Consider the following 22,195-nt stretch of genomic DNA (forward strand, 5'->3'; position numbering starts at 1 on the left):
GCTTACTGAGATTGGCATGGAAACGATTTGTATTGTGATTATATGCTCACAAAAAGGGCAATGAATTTTCTGACGTTATTTTATATCTCACTACTAATGCTCGACATGGTTATTATCCGTCCCTCATTTGTTGAGGAGACAATGGTATTAGCTTTGTTTTGAATACCGTAGTACGTGCACATTGATGGTTTGATCTTCCTCATATAAAAGGTTAGATCTAAGTTGAAGATGGCCCCTCTTGGAATTTAATTTGTTATGGTGTAATGGATGGAAAGTGCATGATTCGATCTCCCCTACCATAGGGAGTGAGAATAACTTCGAAGATGGCCCTTACGGATTAGTCTTGCATTACGTCAGTGAGAATAAGAATGGATTTGAAAGTGAGCAACCTTGCTTCTAAAATGATATCTTTGGTTTATATTTTTATACTTTCCTTTTTCATGAAATTGAATGTTTATTTTCATAATTTGATGTGAATATTTCATATGTGCATTTATGATTTGGTAAATCTTAATTATTGATCAACATCATTCAAATAAATGATTTGCACTATTGAAAACATTGACTTTAATTTTATGTATCATGAAGAAATTGAATATTTCCAATCTCTTTGTTATGATTTTGTCAAAGTATAGTGTATTAAATTTTAAATTATTAGTTGTGCACCACTGAGTTCACCGCTTAGCGATAGCTTTGTATGCTGTCGTAAGTAAAAGAAAGGATAGAGCAGCTGAGTGAGATCACTTGAAGCTGTGTCTTAAAGACGTGTTGAGATTAATTTTGGGTATATTGTAGGTATACCTCTAGACATTAGATTTTGATGTAATTATGTAACTATTTGTATGTAAATACGTTCGAGCAGTTGTACAAAAACTTTTGTAATATTATTTTAGAATGTACTCAAATGCCATTATTGTAATATTAATATGAGATTTTATTTACCTGTATATATTTTTGTAAAATTAATTTTATCACCCCAATGAATGTAATATTTAAATTCTTTTTGAAACTTGTAGATAATGAATCATTTTCTTATGATGAGTTTTAGTGGGAATGGAATGAAACAAATTGAGTTGATTGCTTGAAACGAATTGTGAAATTATCGAGATTGACTGAATATTTCAGATAAAATTTCTCTTTCAGGTAAATTGAAGAACTGTTTTTACCTAGTTTTAGCAACAACCACGCGGATTTTCCGTAAAATTTTAAAAATACCTAATTATTCCTAAATAAGTTTTATGACATATACTTGAATTGAGACCACTTAAGATAAATTTTTATCACCATGCTAAATTTTAAAAATGCATTTGTTTTGTCAAAATCTCTTATAGTATTTTTAATAGATTATCAGTAAGCAAAATTAAGTAATTTATTAGGTATACTACGGGATCATATCATACCTTACAGAGGGGTAGGATGTGACAGAAACTCAATGCCACTGTTAGATTTCATATCAAACTTCATCATTTTTGACAAAAAAAGTGGAAAAAGAAGTTAGGTTGTGCTTAAATTCATAGATTTAGATTTAAATTTTGGATTTCAAATATTGGATCTGAAATTTAAAATTTGAAATTTATAAATTTGAAAATATATTGTTTGGATGAAATACTGAATTTTAATTTTTAAATTTAAAATGGGAGTATTCAATAAAAAAAAAAAAACCCCTCTTATTAAGGTGAATTAGAATTTCAAATAACATAACATGGTTAATGTTGTTCTTTCAAACTTTAACCTTTTGAGTCCTTATATTTATTTGTCCAATATTCATTTTTGTCAATGCCTGATGGGTTTTTTCTACTCGTTTTCCCTTTGATATGCAATTTAAACTCAGACCTATTAGATTTCAAATCAAAATTTATCATTTTTCAACAAAGGTGGAAAAAGAAGCTAGCTTATTTTATTCTATATTATTCTTAAGGATTCAACAAAGGGAATACTAGTACTGATATTCATTTATCCAATCAAACCACATTTAGGTTACGTTTGATAAAGCGTAATGTAATCTAATATAATCAATTATATAATAAAATTATAGTTGTAATATAATGTAATGTAATTTTCATTACATTCCTATGTTTGGTTGTAAAATAAAAATATAAAGTGTAATGTAATGATAATTTTGATTTTAATATTTAATTTCTTTATAATATTAATAATAAGTGTTAGTGGTTGTAGTGATCGGTAGTCAAGTGGAAATATTAATTAAGTGATAGTGGTGGCGGCGATAGTGATGGTTAGGTGGTGGTAGTGGCAAAATGAGATAGTGGTAGTGGTGGTAATGATTAGATTATAGCTAAGTTGTGATAGTTGTGGTTAAGTAGTGGTGGTGGTAATGGTGGTAGTGGTGGTGATGGTAACAAGGCGGGATAGTGGTTGTCATAGTAGTGATAGCCAAGTAGTGGTGGTGGTAATATTAACAATAAATAAAAAAAAATCAAAATAAGTAATTATAATTACATTTATTTTTGTATGCAATGACTATTGTGTTACTTTAAGTATAATCGATTACAATATATAATTATCATTTCATTGCATAAAATTTTATAGTTTTAAAATTTAAATTTTAAATTTTTTTAGCAATTTTTGATTTCAAATAATGAATCATATAAATAAATAAATAATATAACCTTAGTTAAAGATAAAATAACAAAAGATAAATAATAAAATTCTTGTATCTTGTTAGTGTGTGTATATATATATATAAAAGTTCAAATCTTTTCTCTAATTGATAATTATATTTAAACGTTTTAATTTTGAATCATATATCTCAGCCTTTGATATAAATACAATAAGTAAGTTTTTATTGATTTTAATAAATATTTAAATATTCAAATTTTGGCGTCTAAAAAGAAGAAAAAAAAAAAAGAAGGCCACTGTTTTATGTTAGACATATTTGGAGATTAAATCTCTCGACTTTTACCCTTTTTTTTTTTTGTAATTTTATAAATTTCTACTTCTTTAAATATCCAGAATAAAGTAAAGCATGACTAGAATGCAAAAGCAGAATCTAGCCAACAAGCTAAAAAAAGGAGCGCTGAATGCTGACTACCGGTAATGGCCTATTAAGTAAAGCAAACCCATTAAGTAGGTTAAAAACAATTGCTTTTTTTCTTGCAATATTCTGCATTCTTTTACTGTATATTTCTGTTGTCTTTTTATTCCCTTTAATAATATAGTTAAGATGAAATTTAAACATGAATTAATATATGATTTGCTATTTTAAGTTTAATTAGTTTTATTTATAAATTAAGTTTTATTTCATTTCGATAGGTGAGTGCAGCATACACAAGGTTCTTCTGGAAGATTTTTTATTCTTTTTAATGTTGTTAAATATTTCTTCCAATTTTTAAGATTGTTTTTGAAATTCTTAATTATTTGAGATTTTTCTTGATTAAATCGATCTACTATGAACTAACGACATAATATGAATGTAATGCTTAAATAATTAATTTAAAATAATATTTATAGTGAATATAGTTTCTGATTACTTTCCATGTTAATTTATGATATGCAATTAGTTTTTATAAATTAAAAAAAATTATAAATAATATATCTTCTATCAATATTTGATATATTTGATAGTAATTTTCTTTCAAAATTTGTAAAATATTAGAGAAGTACCTCATATTAATGTTTGTCAAATGTACGTGGCCAACCTTAGGATATTTTATAAGTAAAATTAAATATGCAAAATTTAATTGTTAGATTAATTATTAGAAATGATTTGGATGGGTATTGAAATACTTTAAAATTATGTGTTTCAGTTAGAAAGGATCCATCCAAGGAAGGAGGAAAATTTGGATTAGGTCAAGACAACCAAAGAGGTTTGTGCACAACTAGTCCTTAATTAATAAGTGTTTTACACATTTCAATTAATTAAATGATTCTATTGTTTTCATGTATTATGTTTATCAAATTTTGATTTTATCTCAACAATTATTGAATATTGTTATGGTGTGAATGAAGTTGGTTTTGGGAAATTATGATTGAAATGGGATTTGCATGAAAAATGGAAAATATTGCTTACTGAGATTGGCATGGAAACGATTTGTATTGTGATTATATGCTCACAAAAAGGGCAATGAATTTTCTAATGTTATTTTATAGCTCACTACTAATGCTCGACATGGTTATTACCCGTCCCTCATTTGTTGAGGAGACAATGGTGTTAGCTTTGTTTTGAATACCGTGGTACGTGCACATTGATGATTTGATCTTCCTCATATAAAAAGTTAGATCTAAGTTGAAGATGGCCCCTCTCGGAATTTAATTTGTTATGGTGTAATGGATGGAATGTGCATGATTCGATCTCCCCTACTATAGGGAGTGAGAATAACTTCGAAGATGGCCCTTACGGATTAGTCTTGTATTAAGTCAGTGAGAATAAGAATGGATTTGAAAGTGAGCAACCTTGCTTCTAAAATGATATCTTTGGTTTATATTTTTATACTTTCCTTTTTCGTGAAATTGAATGTTTATTTTCATAATTTGATGTGAATATTTCAAATGTGCATTTATGATTTGGTAAATCTTAATTATTGATCAATATCATTCAAATAAATGATTTGCACTATTGAAAACATTGACTTTGATTTTATGTATCATGAAGAAATTGAATATTTTCAATCTCTTTGTTATGATTTTGTCAAAGTATAGTGTATTAAATTTTAAATTATTAGTTGCGCACCACTGAGTTCACTGCTCAGCGATAGTTTTGTATACTGTCGCAGGTAAAAGGAAGGATAGAGCAGTTGAGTGAGATCACTTGAAGCTGTGTCTTAAAGACGTGTTGAAATTAATTTTGGGTATATTGTAGGTATACCTCTAGACGTTAGATTTTGATGTAATTATGTAACTATTTGAATATAAATACGTTCGAGCAATTGTACAAAAACTCTTGTAATATTATTTTGGAATGTACTCAAATGCAATTATTGTTATATTAATATGAGATTTTATTTACTTGTATATATTTTTATAAAATTAATTTTATCACCCCAATGAATGTAATATTTAAATTCTTTCTGAAACTTGTAGATAATGAATCATTTTCTTATGATGGGTTTTAGTGGGAATGGAATGAAACAAATTGAGTTGATTGCTTGAAACGAATTGTGAAATTATCGAGATTGGACTGGAATATTTCTGTATAAAATTTCTCTTTCACGTAAATTGAAGAACTGTTTTTACCTAGTTTTAGCAGCAACCACGCGGATTTTCTGCAAAATTTTAAAAATACCTAATTATTCCCAAATAAGTTTTATGACATATACTTGAATTGAGACCACTTAAGATAAATTTTTATCACCACGCTAAATTTTAAAAATGCATTTGTTTTGTCAAAATCTCTTGTAGTATATTTAATAGATTATCGATAAGCAAAATTCTGTAATTTATTAGGTATACTACGGGATTATATCATACCTTACAGAGGGGTAAGGTGTGACAAAAACTCTATGCCATCGTTAGATTTCATATCAAACTTTATCATTTTTGACAAAAAGGTGGAAAGAGAAGTTAGGTTGCGTTCAAATTCACGGATTTAGATTTAAATTTTGGATTTCAAATATTGGATCTGAATTTAAAATTTGAAATTTATAAATTTGAAAATATCTTGTTTGGATGAAATACAAAATTTTAATTTTTAAATTTAAAATGGGAGTATTCAATAAAAAAAAAAAAAAACCCTCTTATTAAGGTGAATTAGAATTTCAAATAACATAACATGGTTGATGTTGTTCTTTCAAACTTTAACCTTTTGAGTCCTTATATTTATTTGTCCAATATTCACTTTTGTCAATGCCTGATGGGTTTTTTCTACTCGTTTTCCCTTTGATATGCAATTCAAACTCAGAGCCACTATTAGATTTCAAATCAAAATTTATCATTTTTCAACAAAGGTGGAAAAAGAAGCTAGCTTTTTTATTCTATATTATTCTTAAGGATTCAACAAAGGGAATACTAGTACTGATATTCATTTATCCAATCAAACCACATTTAGGTTATGTTTGATAAAGCGTAATGTAATCTAATATAATCAATTATATAATAAAATTATAGTTGTAATATAATGTAATGTAATTTTCATTACATTCCTATGTTTGATTGTAAAATAAAAATATAAATAGTGTAATGTAATGATAATTTTGATTTTAATATTTAATTTCTTTATAATATTAATAATAAGTGTTAGTGGTTGTAGTGATCGGTAGTCAAGTGGAAATATTAATTAAGTGATAGTGGTGGCGGCGATAGTGATGGTTAGGTGGTGGTAGTGGCAAAATGAGATAGTGGTAGTGGTGGTAATGACTAGATGGTGGCAGATGTGGCAGTAGCTAAGTAGTGATAGTTGTGGTTAAGTAGTGGTGGTGGTGATGTTGGTAGTGGTGGTGATGGTAACAAGGCAGGATAGCGGTTGTCATAGTAGTGGTAGCCAAGTAATGGTGGTGGTAGTATTAACAATAAATGAAAAAAAAATCAAAATAAGTAATTATAATTACATTTATTTTTGTATGCAATGACTATTGCGTTACTTTAAGTATAATCGATTACAATATATAATTATCATTTCATTACATAAAATTTTATAGTTTTAAATTTTAAATTTTAAATTTTTTTAGCAATTTGTGATTTCAAATAATGAGTCATATAAATAAATAAATAATATAACCTTAGTTAAAGATAAAATAACAAAAGATAAATAATAAAATTCTTGTATCTTGTTAGTGTATATATATATATATATATATAAGTTCAAATCTTTTCTCTAAATGATAATTATATCTAAACGTTTTAATTTTGAATCATATATCTCAGCTTTTTATTGATTTTAATAAATATTTAAATATTCAAATAAATATCTAAAAAGAAGAAAAAAAAATAGAAGGCCACTGTTTTATGTTAGACATATTTGGAGAATAAATCTCTCGACTTTTACCTTTTTTTTTTTTTGTAATTTTATAAATTTCTACTTCTTTAAATATCTAGAATAAAGTAAAGCATGACTAGAATGCAAAAGCAGAATCTAGCCAACAAGCTAAAAAAAAGGGGCGCTGAATGCTGACGACCGGTAATGGCCTATTAAGTAAAGCAAACCCATTAAGTAGGTTAAAAACAATTGTTTTTTTTTCTAGCAATATTCTGCATTCTTTTACTGTATATTTCTGTTGTCTTTTTATGCCCTTTAATAATATAGTTAAGATGAAATTTAAACATGAATTAATATATGATTTGCTATTTTAAGTTTAGTTTTATTTATAAATTAAGTTTTATTTCATTTCGATAGGTGAGTGCAGCATACACAAGGTTCTTCTGGAAGATTTTTTTATTCTTTTTAATGTTGTTAAATGTTTCTTCCAATTTTTAATATTGTTTTTGAAATTCTTAATTATTTGAGATTTTTCTTGATTAAATCGATCTACTATAAACTAACGACATAATATGAATGTAATGCTTAAATAATTAATTTAAAATAATATTTATAGTGAATATAGTTTCTGATTACTTTCCATGTTAATTTATGATATGCAATTAGTTTTTATAAAGTAAAAAAAAAATTATAAATAATATATCTTCTATCAATGTTTGTCAAATGTACATGGCCTTGTCCAATATTCACATTTGTCAATACCTGATGGGTTTTTTCTACTCGTTTTTTCTTTTGATATGCAATTCAAACTCAGAGCCACCATTAGATTTCAAATCAAAATTTATCATTTTTCAAACAAAGGTGGAAAAAATTATTTTATGTTATTTTTAAGGATTCAATTTTAAAGATTAAAATTTCATTCGCAAGGGTAGAGATGGCAAATCGAGTGAGTTTCAGTTAGGATCATTCGGATTCCAGTCAATTTAAACTTCATTTTTCACTTTCTCAGAATTTTATATTCTTGATCCAATTTTCACTTAGCATTTTCCCTGTACATACTCTTGAACCAGTCTTCACGTACTTCCTTAGCATTTTTCCTACACACAGTTTTTCTCATAATCTAATTATTATTGTTGGAATATTTCCCTTGTCGAAATTTCTTCATACTCATGTTATATATATATTTCATAATATTAGATTTTTAATCTATAATTTGAATTGAATTTGTTTTTCATTATTGTTTTGAAAAATTTTAATTTGAAGTAAATTGAACAAGTTTTTTAATTTTAAGTCAATATATTTTAAATTCAGTAATTTATAATATTAAATATTCATAATATTTTTAAATTAATAGTAATTCTATTTAATCTTTACCAAGTCAATTTTATTCAAAAATTAAACTTTATTTTTGTGGCTATATTCATTGAATGTTTTTGTTTATATAGCGTGAAATGATTTTATTAGTCATCATCATTGAATGAGTCTATGAAAAGTTCGATCAAAACTTGTGAAATCCAGTCAAACTCAGACGACTTGGTTGACAACGTCATTGATTAGTATATGTGGCAGTCATTGATTAGTGACATTGTAAATGCAATAGTTTTTTTTTTTTTTTTGACAATGTAAATGCAATTGTAGTATTTGTTTCTCTAGGTTCCTTTTTGAGCTCATACTTTTAATAAAATTTATTGCTTACCAAAACAAAAAAGAATGATACTCGAACAAAACATCAGGATTAAAAAGAATATGTCTACAGCCCAATAATCAGGCAACCTAAACATACACATATAAGATGGTCCGAAAAGGATCCCAAATTTCACATAAAGCATGTTGGCCAAACCTCCATTAGACCTGAAAGCTACTAAAGACAAAGGACTACTAGTGCAGGAAACACCAAAAGCTCTGAAATATTAAAATAACTGGGTGAGTGTAAACACAGTGAATAACACCATGGTAGAAATCACTTACCCAACATCCATTGTGAAATTAAACATCAAAACTTCAGAAATTAAGGAACTTTCGGGCTGCCATCATGTTCTTGAAACAACACTAAGCTGGATTTTTGTCAGTCTTCCTTCAATACCTGATGAAATCAAAGTGTAAAGGACATTTATTGATTTATAGATGATAGAAGGAAGCTGCTAGGCGGTGGTTTTAACTTCATGAACGCTGGAAATGGCTAAAGGGCGGCAGCGGCAAGAGGGAACATTAGTGGTAGTTTTTATTCTTCCTTTCTAGAAGCAGGGTGTGACAAATATAAGACTACACTCTCATTTTATAATTTTTTATATTTATTTTAGTTTATCCTTTGATTATTAAGTAAATTTTCATTGATTTTAATAAATATTTAAATATTGAAATTTTGGTGTCTAGACTTTCACTATTTTTTTTAGTAATTTTATTAATTTCTACTTGTTTAAATATCTAGAAGAAACTTTTTGAAACCTCATGGCCAGATTTATCCATTAAAAATTTTAAGCTGGGATTTTATTACTTATGTGAATGCTAAGAATATTTAGCTTTCGAATTATAACCTTTGTTATAAGCAAGTGTTTAAGATAAGAATATGTTATGCATAAGAGTGTTATTCGCTCATAATGATCATCAGTAATGATATTGTATGAAGACGTATATCTAAACAAAAAATGGAATGAGCTAAATATGTTTTTTTTTTTTTTTTTTTTTTCTAGTAAATTATAGGTATCTTTTAGTCTACTGAGTTAAGTCTAATCCTACTCGCGTCGGAAATGTCTATTATGGGGTAAAGCGCTATCAACGGAGATTTTCTTCATTCACAAGCATTAAATCCTCAACCTTACTTAGCCCAAGTTTTATGCTGTATGCTTAATTAACTTTGATTTCAATTTCAAAGGTAAAATTAAAAGACTTTGAATTTGTCACGAGAAGAAAGCTTTTCCAATTTCAATTTCAGAGCCACTATTAGATTTCAAATCAATGTTTGGATTCATGAATTTAGATTTAAATTTTAGATATTTGATCTAAAATTTAGAATTTCAAATAATATTGTTAATGTTGATCTTTTAATTAAAAGTGCAATTATTTTATATAAATAAATATTTTTATATATAAATTAATTAAATTAATATTTTAATTTAAATATTATACATAAATTATAAGTTATAAAAAAAATTAAATTATAAGTTATAAAAAAAATTTATCTCAATAAAGTTTCTTTAAAATAATAAGAAGAACATTATAAAAATTATAATATTGAAAACATGTTTATAGGTTGGGGAACTTTACGTAATTTTCCCAAAAACTTATTTACCATCCTTGTTGTTTTATATATAATTTGAGAATTCAAGTTTTATCAACTATTGTTTTATAATCTGTACTATAATTAAACTGTACTATAATCTTTTAATAAAATTAAATTATTAGTATGTCCTAATCTGAACTGAGAGCTTCTCCTCACTTAAACTATATATATATATATATATATATATATATATATATATATATATATATATTATTGAAATAAAAATATGTAATATTAAATTAAAATTTTGAGATTATGCTATAGAGATTACAGTTGCTAAGGTTAAGGCAGCCAATTTTTTTTTTTTTTTTTTAGCAGCAGCCAAAAAGGGCTTTACTTTTGATATCAGATGAATGTGAAGGCATCAGATGTTCTTATTGGAAAAAAATGATTCATAAAGACAGGGTCATAGTTTAAGGTATATATTGAAAGTATACTATATATGGACGATTATGATCATCATTTAATAATAATAATTATTATTATTATTATTAAGAGATAAACTTAACATATTTTAGTTAAATTATTTATAATTTTATAAAATTTAATATTTTGAAATACTATAATTTTAAAAATTTTGCATAATTAATGAACTCTTTAATTATGAATTAATTAAATGATAATTCGATATGACTAATTAAATATTGAATAATAGTTACTTGTCAAAAAAATAATCATAATGCATGATATATAAACTAAATATTAATTTGATCTTTCAAATTGATAGTAAAATTTAATCAAGTACAAAATATAAAAATTGAATTAGTTATATTTTAAAATTGATAAATTGAGTTAATTTGTCTTCATTTTTAACTGTGTACTACATGACTTGTTCAGGGACTAAATAAAAAATTTTACATTTTATAATTGGCTACTCAAAATTTATAAAAAGTTATTTCTCTATAAATTTTATCGTCTTTATGATTTACCTCCTAAAAAAACTATAACAATAATAGAAAAAAATAATTGAAAGTAAAATAAAAAATTTATTTCATTCCTTTACTCTGTCAATTTCATCTTAAAATCGAAAATCAAAATTAAATATTCAATAATTATAACATCATTTTTTTTTCACAATATTATCTTAGTAAAACTATTTTTCAAAAAATATTAAAAAATGTAAAAACTTAGTTATTACTTCTATAAAACATTAAGGACCAAAAGAAAAATTAACATTTAAAGCTTTACGCGCCTCTTTCTCTCTCCTTTCTATACAGCTAAAAATTCGAGTAAATTGACCCAATTTTTATGCTGTGTGCTTAATTAACTTTGCTTTCAATTTCAAAGGTAGAATTAAAAGACTTTGAATTTGTCACAACGAGAGAAGAGAGCTTTTCCAATTTGTCACAACAAAATATAATTTTACTTAGGTCTTAGGAAAGTGCACTGCACAATGGAAAGTAGCTTCTATAAATACCAAGCTATGCTTATAGAAGAAAGACGTAACAAATGACCCATCAAGCTTCCCATTTAAACTATTAAAAAGCTTTTCATGGCTCCTAAGGCCATGAAAGAAAACTCTTCTTCTTCTTCTTCTTCTTCTTCTTCTTCTTCTTCTTCTTCTCAACAATGGAAATATGATGTTTTTCTTAGCTTTAGGGGTGAAGATACCCGTAAGAATTTTATCAGTCATTTGTGTAAAGAGTTTCGTCAAAAAGGGATCATAATATTCAAGGATGATCGAGAACTTGAGAAAGGGAAAACTATTTCTCAAGAACTCCTCAAAGCAATTGAAAGCTCCAAAATTTCTCTTGTCATCTTTTCAAAAAATTACGCTTCTTCAACATGGTGTTTGGATGAACTCGTAAAAATTTTAGAATGCAAGAACTCTGACAACCAAATAGTTTTGCCCATTTTCTATGATGTGAATCCATCAGAAGTTCGAAAACATAATGGGAGTTTTGAAAATGACTTTGAACATTATCAGCAGAACGACGAGAGGGTGCAACGGTGGAGACTTGCTATGACTCAAGTGGCCAATCTTTCTGGATGGAATTTACAAGGCAGGTCAGAATATATCCCATTTCTTTTAGTTATTTGAATTTAATTAGCATTTTCCTATATGTCCCTCACTAGACTCATGCGTCAATAAGACCAATTTAACCAGAAAATTTATGATACGAGGTCCAGAGATGGATATATCCAGAGGCCAGGGGGCATTGGCTGCTGAAATTTTAAAATTTTTTACGGTATAGTAGTAGTTTTTCAAAAACTTAATTTTTTTTATTACTCTTATCAAATTTTAATGGGGTACTGAATTACTTGATTATTTTAAAAGCTTTTATAGATTCACTACAAATTTTTTTTAAAAAATCAATTTTTTTATTACTGTATTGAAATAATTATATATAAACAGTAAAATACAAACACTCTTATAAAAAAAAAAAAAATTCAAACCATCATTGCCTCTTAACCTATTTTTTTTTCTTTATTAATTCTACCATCATCAATTTCTATTCTTTGAAATTTAAATTGTTTGACAACATCATCAAAGGAAAGTCTAGTATAATTTAAGCATCATTCTTTTCATCAATTTAAAATGGTTTTTTTTTTTTTTCATAATCTCATTATTATTGTTGGAATCTTTCCCTTGTTGAAATTTCTTCATACTCATGTTATATATATATATTTCATAATATTAGATTTTTAATCTATAATTTGAATTGAATTTGTTTTTCATTATTGTTTTGAAAAATTTTAATTTGAAGTAAATTGAACAAATTTTTTAATTTTAAGCCAATATATTTTAAATTCAGTAATTTATAATATTAATAGTAATTCTATTTAATCTTTAGCAAGTCAATTTTATTCAAAAATTAAACTTTATTTTCGTGGCTATATTCATTGAATGTTTTTTTTTTTTTTTTTTATTAGTCATCATCATTGAATGAGTCTATTTTAATTGTTCAATCACATATTTTAATTGGACTCCTAAATTAAATCTTTGCATCTGTCTTTAATTGTTCGATCAAACTCAGACGACTTGGTTGACTACGTCATGGATCACACAAGTTAATCGTTTTTTTTTTTTTTTTAAACAAATCGAAGTAATTTAGTACATGTGGCAGTCATTGATTAGTGACACACAGCAACCCTCAGCAAAAAATACAAAATGTTCTTATTTTATTTTTTTTTACATTGTAAACGCAATGGTAATATTTTGATAGTCAATTATGGGAAATGATTGTCCACTAAAAATTAAATAATATTAATTGAAATTTAAGGGTAAATTAGACAAGTTAATTAAATATTAAAATGATATATTTCTAATATATAAGCAAATATACTAAAATTAATTTATAAAAGAATATATTTATTAAGGTAATATTAATTTAATATATTAATATTTAATTTAATATTAATTTATAAAAGATTATTAATTTTATAAAATAAATTACACTAAAAAAATTAGAAATTAGAGACGAAACAATTAGCTACATAGAAAAAAAAAAGTCTGTAAATGTTAATTTTTTTTAACGTTTTGTTAAAATCATGCCTTAAAATGGAGAGAATTTCTCACTCCCTTTTCCCTCTCCCACCAAATATTTTGAGATGAAAATATTATTAAGAGAAAATTTTATTGTGTTTCCCAAAGCTTTAATTAGTTACGTCTCAAATTATCTGTAATTATTTTGTGTTTAGGAACATTTTATAAAAAGTGTCTAAAAAGCCTTAATATCATTTGAGGAAGAAGTGCCACTGGAAGAACTCATGACTACAAACTTAAAATGTTTTGGAAAGACTATGTTTCCTATTATTGAATATGAGTACAATGAAACGCTTATTATATGTTTCCTATTATTGATATCTCAATTTGCGTAGGAATTTATTATTTCTTTCTCTCTATAATATACCCTTTGCATATTATAGAATTTTCGTGTGCGTGATATGAACAAAATTGAACACTTGATGTTTTTAATGTTATTTCTATGTTTAAAATATTGTGTTATATATGATAATAGGAAATTCTTGTATTGTAGGGAGGAATCAGAGTTTATTCAGGATATCACTAAAGATGTATTTAACAAATTGGAAAGATTTAGTCATAGCATAGCCAAGGATTTTGTTGGAATGGATTCACGATTAGAGAAAATGAGATTGTGTATCAATATAAAGGAGCTAAACAATGTCAAAACGGTAGGTATTTGTGGGATGGGTGGCATTGGAAAAACAACTATTGCTAGTGTCACCTATAAGGAAATGCAATGCCAATTTGAGGGTAGTGCTTTTCTTGCGGATGTTAGAGAAACTTCAAGAAAATATGGTTTGTTCACTTTACAAAGACGACTTTTATGTGCAACATTGATGGAAAGAGACATAGATGTGTATGATGTATACAATGGAGTTTATCACATAAAAAATAGGCTATCTCGGAAGAAGGTTTTGGTCATTCTTGATGATGTTGATGAGTTGGAGCAATTAGAATTATTAGTTGGAAAAAAAGATGAAAACTGGTTTGGAGTTGGAAGTAGAATCATAATAACAACAAGGGATGAACATTTGTTGATCCAACATGAAGTAGATCAAATATATAGGGTTGAAGAGTTAAATCATCATGAAGCCCTTCAACTCTTTTGCTTGAAAGCCTTTAAGAAAGATTGTCCGCCACAAGATTACATGGAGCTATCCAACAAAGCTGTAAACTATGCAGGAGGCCTCCCATTAGCGCTTAATGTTTTGGGTTCCTCCTTGTGTGCTCGGTCTATGAAAGAATGGAATAGTGCATTGAAGAGGTTGAAAGAAATTCCCAATGAAAAAATTCTAAGCAAGCTTGAAATAAGTTTTGATGGATTGGAGGAAATACAAAAAAAAATATTTCTTGACATCGCATGCTTTTTCAAAGGAAAAATGAAACCTTATGTGATGAAAGTACTAGAAAGTGGTGGATTATGCCCAGATATTGGTATAAGGGAGCTCATCGATAAATCTCTCATAACTATTTCAGACAACCGTGTGTGGATGCATGATTTCCTTGAAGAAATGGGTCAAGAAATTGTTCATCGAGAATGTCGAGAAGAGCCTGGACGACGTAGCAGACTATGGCTCTATAAGGATGTCTGTCACGTCTTAATGAATGATACGGTTAGTATTACTCAATATTAAGAATTATATTTGATTTGATAAACTGCCATTATAAATGTTTTAAGTCTTCCAGTTGTTTTCACCACTAATTGTTGCCTTTGATTTTTTAGGGAACAAATCTAATTGAAGGTGTAGTCCTGGATTATATGTTTGATCAAGGAGACAGATACATGAGTTCTAAAGCCTTCTTGAAGATCAAAGCTCTCAGATTGCTCATACTTCGCAATTTAAACCTCTCCAAAGACATTGAATATCTTTCCAATGAATTAAGGTACTTGGAATGGCGTGGGTATCCTTTCAAATCTTTGCCACAAACTTTTCAACCAGATCAACTTGTTGAGCTCCATTTGTCTTATAGCAGAATTGAACAATTATGGAAGGGAGTAAGAGTATGTATAATTAACTCCTTATATCTGTTTATTACTCTGGTTTTACGGTTTCTTTCTGATTTCCTTTCTATATCTTTTACAGGCTTTAAAGTTGTTGAAGATAATTGATCTTAGTTACTCCAAAAATTTAATCAAGACACCCGACTTTAGAGAGATCCCATACCTTGAAGAGTTGATACTTGAATGTTGTACAGGATTACTTGAAGTACACCATTCTATTGGACTTCTAGAAAGGCTTGTTTTACTGAACATGAAGAATTGCAAAAGCCTTACAGCTCTTCCAAGTAGCCTGTGTAATTTGAAGTCTCTTAAAGTTTTTATATTGAGTGGCTGCTCAAATCTTGAAGAAATTCCAGATAACATCGGGGATATGACATCTGTGGATGTGTTTGAAATAGCTGGAATCGGTTCAACATCATTGCCATTAGCTCAGCCATGGGGTTGTCTTTGCCCTTGGTGGCCAATGCCTAAGAAACCTACCCCTGCCGTGTCCTTTGAGTTGCCTTCTTTAAGAGGCTTTTGCATTCTTAGGAGACTTAATCTAGGTTATTGCGGTCTTACGGATGCAATGATTCCTTATGATCTAAGTTGTTTCCCATTTTTACAACATCTAAATCTAAGCGGAAATGATTTTGCAAGCATGCCTGAAAGCATTAGTCAACTCTCTAAACTCTTAGCTCTTAGTTTCAGCAATTGTAAGAGGATTCGATCATTTCCAAATAATCTTCCTTCGAGTCTCAAACATCTTAGCATGGAGGGTTGCTCTTGCTTGGAAACTTCACTAACTACAAGCATAAGTAGAAATTTTAAACTTGAAAACCTTCATTTCGTTGATTGCAAGAAGCTTCAGTCCTTGTGTGATCTTTCATCAACCGTTTTACAACTTAGTGCGGAATGTCTAACTACACAGGAAAGTATTCCAAATCCATTTGAAGCAAGCACTTCAAGAACTTCATCATTCGCTGTTATAAAATGGGTAAGGTTGATTGAGATTCAAGGCCAAAATCGTAGGCCACTTGCAAGGCTAATGAGTTACCTGCATTTCTTATTGGTGCACAACTCTCTCTCTCTGGTCCGTCTCTCTCTCTCTCTATCTCTTTCTCTCTCACACACACACACATCTTGGGGGGCCCTAGATTTTTCAGAAAAAAAAAAAATCACATTTTTCAGTGTGTATATATATATATATATATATATATATATATATATATATATATATATATATATATATATATATAATATCTTACTTTTTTTCCTTAAGATATTATATATTTTGGTGTCATACGATATTGTATCATTTATTTGTTCTTTTTTTATGTTATCTTTGTGGCTCACAGCAAATTTCATTATGTGCATTCTGGCTTCTTGCCAAAGAACCTTAGAATTTGTGCATTCCAACTCAACTACTAAATAACTATCCAATTACACATGCATCCACCAAAAAAGTTTTATTTTCCCTTAGAATATTGCTCCAAAGCTACACATGTTAATTGTTAAGTAATAATTTTGGCTCAGGGACTCTCTAGTGCAAACACCCTTATATCATTGTGTTTAGCCTCAAGTGAAGTTCCTGTGTGGTTCAACAATCAAGGCTCGGGGTCTTCATTAGAAGTGCAGCTACCTCCTTATTGGTTGAATTACGGATGGGGAGGATTCTCTTTATCTGGAGTTTTTAGATTCCAGCATGATCAGCCTCCTTCAGTGGATACTTGTACTGTTGTCTGTGACTTGCATGCATACAATTTGCCGTCGGAACAGAGTTTGTTTCTAGGTCGCTCTACGATGGAAATTGCTCAAGATTTATGCATCACTTCTGATCAACTTTGGGTCAGCTTTGTTCCTCCTAGCTCCATAACTTGTCTAGATCAGTTGGAAGGATGTAATCAACTTAAGGCATCATTTTTTTCTAACCAGTTAGAGGTGAAGAATTGTGGACTTCGTCTAATATATTATGAGGATGAAGATGTTAAGGAATTAATGTTGTGCGATAAGCCTTTTGAGAATTCGGGTTTCCCAGGAATAACTATTGCAGAGGTACGTTTAAATGGCTATTCATAAATTTTTGTGCTAGGAAAAATTTATACATTTTGATTGGCTTTAATGACTTATCGTCATTGGCTTTAATGACTTATCATCAGTCTTTATAAATTTTGATTTGTAGATATTTGCATTTATTTACCTATGTTGACAAATATTGGTAATTATATTCTTTATAATTCTTTCCTTTGGTCAAATTTTCATTACATAGTATGTTTGGTTATTGAGATTTCACAGCGAAATTCGACAAGAGAAAAAAATAGAAAAATTAAGTGAGTAAAATACACAATAATTGTTTTTCTTCATGGTTATTCAATTAGAAAAATGATTGTGTGTACACACTACTCGCATATTAAATTTTTTTTTTTTCAATTTTCTTTTGAGAAATTGCTTTTTTTACATGAAAAATTATAATTTTGTTTCAGTTAAAATTTTATTTTAATTATTTTTTGTTAATAGATTTCTTTTTCCTTTAGTCGCTCTTTTTGCTCAATTGACACTTAATTTATTGTTTATTATTTGTATTGTAGGTTTTACTTTTTTTTTTTTTTTAATTGGATCGTAGGTTTAAAATTGCTGAATTGCAGCAGAAACGATCATGGCCTCGATTGAGAGATGTTAATTAGGAAAACCAATGTTATGCTCTTTTTATTATTACTAGTTTTGTTAGTTTTGTCTGTTTACTAGTTTTGTTAGTTTTGTCTGTAACGCGCATGACATGTTATTATACTTGTTATATAGACTCGTAAATTAATTTTTGAGTAAATGATAATTTAGTCTCTGAAACTTAATAAAATCTATAATTTAGTTCTCATATTTTTAAAATTAAATATTTTTGTTCTTAAAATTTGACAAAATCTATAATTTTGTCCCTCTATCTAATTTTTCATCTAATTGACCATTAATTATAGTAAAAATGACCAAAACTCTTTAATCTATATTTTCTAACTTAAATGATTAAGTCCCTAATGTTTTGTATTATAATCCTTTAATTTAAATTTTACAAATAAAATAGTGTCTTGATTTAAACTATTTTGGTTATAATACAAAACCTCATAGATTAATTTCTTTAAGTTAGAAAATGTATGGAGTTAAAGGCATTTTAGTTATTTTCACTAAAATTAATAGCAAATTAGATGAAAAATTAAACTGAATGATTAAATTATAAGTTTTGCCAAACTTTAGGAACTAATTTGATTTCTTTTGAAAATATAGGAACTAAATTATAGATTTTATCAAATCTCGGAATGAAATATTATTAACCCTTAATTTTTTTATATATAATTTTTTTATTAATTTTTATATATGATATAATATTATTATAGTATTATAAATATTATATTATTAATTATTTAAATTAAAATATTAATTTTAATTTGCTTTAATTATATAAGTAAAATGTTTATTAATCTAAGAATTAGTATTACTTTTTTATCATTTCTGTATTATTTTATTAACATATAATATTAACTGAATTTAAACTTAAATGTAATTTTTAAAAAAAGGGTAAACTATAATTTAGCCCCTGAGATTTAATAAAACCTATAATTTAGTCCATTTATTTTCAAAACCAAGCAATTTAGCCTCCGAAATTTGACAAAGCCTATAACTTAATCCCTGTTGTTAGAATTTTTGTTAATTACCATTAATTCTAGCAAAAAAGGCCAAAATGCCCTTAACTTTGTTTTCAATATAAAAATAATTTATTCCCTAAGATTTTATTTTATTGGCAATTTAGTCCCCAAAATTTAGTTAAACCTACAAATTAGTCCCTATAGTTTTAAAATCATGCAATTTAGTCCTTGATATTTAATAAACCTACAATTAATCCCTACCATTAGAATTATGATTAATTCCCTACTGAATTTAGCAAAAATACAAAAATACTTTTAACTCTATTTTTAGTCCGAAAACAATTTAACTCTTGAAGTTTTATTTTAATAATAATTTGCATCCATATTCATACTTATATATATATATATATATATATGAAAATATTGTAAATTGACATATATACACACACTCATATATATAATTATTTATATATTATTAAAATAATAATGACATTAGGCTTATTTATAAATAGTTATAATATTTAAAGATTAATTTGCAACAAATATGGATATTTTGTAATTAACCAAAATTTTTAAGGACCTTAAAGTAATTAATCTATTTTTTATTAATTTAAATTTAAAATATTTTAATTTAATGGACTCAATTTCCAAAATACAATGACTAAATTGTTAATAAAACAAAATTTCAAGGACTAAATTATTAAGAAAATAAAACTTTAGAGACTAAATTATTTTCAAATTAAAAAAAAATAAGGGTATTTTAGTCATTTTTTGCTAAAATTAATAGTAACTTAACAAAATTCTAATAGCAAGGACTAAGCTGTAGGTTTTGTCAAATATCAGAAACTAGATTATTTGGTTTTAAAAATACAAAGACTAAGTTGTTGATTTTGTCAAAATTCAAGGACTTAATTGTAGTTTACCCATAAAAAATATAATAATAAGTTTTAAATGGTGAAAATATTTAAAAATTAAAATAAATTAATAATAAATACAAGTTAACTCATTGAATTAAATTTGCTCAAAGTCAGTTATTTTTTTTTATAATTTAGAATAATATTAACTTGCATAATGAGATTGCATAAGTAGATTAATATTGTGAAAGAATATTATTTATAAAATTAAAAGAATAATAATTTTTAAAATGTATTTTATAGTTCAACGCACTATCATTATAAAATTTTCATTTTCACTACATTGATATCTTAAAATTTTATATTGCCATATTGTTTAATGCAAATAATTTCAAAATCTATTTAATATATTATAATAGGTTAAAGGCATTTTGAGCAAAGTCTATTTATTTTCAAACTTTTTTGTTAGGTCTTTTACTTGCCATAAAAAAAAAAAGTGAATAAGAATGAATATTTGACTCATAAAGTTGGAATTGAATAATCAATTACACCGATAACAAATATTTATAATTGTATTAGTGGCCATAATAATGCATAGGATCTCATCTACAGTCATCCATAACATGAAAGTAAATATTGTCACACCCATATTTAACTTACAGAGACAGATAATTGATGGAGTTTCCTCTAAAATATGGTAATTAAATTTTGGATAATCAAATGGCTGGTTGCCACAATGGTTCTCATCCTTAATTCCTTAGCAAGAGAAATTTACTCGTAAGCAGTATAAATGAGTAAGATGCCATGGTATTCCTTTATTAGTGGTCTCCTGACTTCTTTATTTGGCTAAGTTCTTTTGTTGAAGAATTCATATCCATTGATAACTGTACTTCCAAGAAAACATGTATGGATGCTGGACGAATTCTAGTTTCTACTTCTTCGCTTGAGTTTGTGCACAAAAAGGTTGCTGAGGACATGGGAGAAGCTAAATTTCACATAACTCTAATTAAAGATTGTTGTGAAGTGATGCCCACCTTTGTGACATGCAAGCCACCTGTAACTTCTTTAGAAGATTAGTCTACTAACTTTCCCTTGGCTTTGCATATAGATCATTTCAGTTCAAGTCCACAGTTGAGCTCATCTGACAATGGGTTAGGAAGCCAAGACAAAAATGGCGAGACACTGGTGGCTTCATTTTTTGAGAAAGGGAATAACAGTACTGATATTCATTTATCCAATCAAACCACACTTAGGTTATGTTTGATAGAACGTAATGTAATATAATCAATTATATAATGAAATTAAAGTTGTAATATAATGTAATTGAATTTTTATTACATTCTTATATTTGATTGTCAAATAAAAATATATGTAGTGTAATGTAATGATAATTTTTATTTTAATATTTAATTTCTTTATAATATTAATAATAAGTGTTAGTGGTTGCAGTGATCGGTAGTCAAGTGGTAATATTAATTAAGTGATGGTGGTGGAAGCGATAATGATGATTAGGTGATGGTGGTGGCAAAATGAGATAGAGGTGATGGTAATGACTAAATGGTGGTAGATGTAGCAGTAGCTAAGTGGTAATAGTTGTGGTTAAGTAGTGGTGGTGGTAATAGCGACAATGGTAACAAGGTGATAGTGGTGGTGGTGGTAATAAGGTGGGGTAATGATGGTGGTAGTAGTGGTAGCCGGGTAGTGATGGTGGTGATAGTATTAACAATAAATAAAAGAAATCAAAATAAATAATTATGATTAGATTCATTTTTGTATATAATGACTATTGCATTATTTTAAGTATAATTGATTACAATATATAATTGCCATTTCATTACATAAAAATTTTTGTATTACTAAATGATGTAATCAAATTTGTAATATAATTATGATTACATTACAACTTTAGTTATGTTTTACTAAACATAACCTTAGTGGTTGTGAGGATACACTGCGTGACCATGGAACAGAATGTGGACAGCTAAGCGGTAATTGGCTTGGGGGTGATGCTATGCTTATCTGTACAGGTGATAGCAATTATTTGGACCTATTCCCAATAGTGGCCCATTAATATTTAGACAATTTTGAAAGGAGACCAGAGCCAAACGTTT

The 22,195-nt window shown here is 27.3% G+C and overlaps 1 protein-coding gene across 1 annotated transcript; it reads left to right on the forward strand.

The window, feature by feature from the left end:
• The first annotated feature begins 11,640 nt into the window (after positions 1 to 11,640).
• LOC110652176 (disease resistance protein RPV1) lies at positions 11,641 to 18,120 on the forward strand. Its single transcript, XM_058130660.1, has 5 exons — positions 11,641 to 12,155; positions 14,129 to 15,230; positions 15,341 to 15,619; positions 15,702 to 16,691; positions 17,135 to 18,120. The coding sequence occupies exons 1-5, from the start codon at positions 11,641 to 11,643 to the stop codon at positions 17,675 to 17,677; spliced, it is 3,429 nt and encodes a 1,142-aa protein (XP_057986643.1). The 3' UTR covers positions 17,678 to 18,120.
• Positions 18,121 to 22,195: the final 4,075 nt, after the last annotated feature.

The sequence above is a fragment of the Hevea brasiliensis genome, chromosome 12 (assembly GCF_030052815.1).
Source record: "Hevea brasiliensis isolate MT/VB/25A 57/8 chromosome 12, ASM3005281v1, whole genome shotgun sequence".
Lineage (NCBI taxonomy): Eukaryota > Viridiplantae > Streptophyta > Magnoliopsida > Malpighiales > Euphorbiaceae > Hevea > Hevea brasiliensis.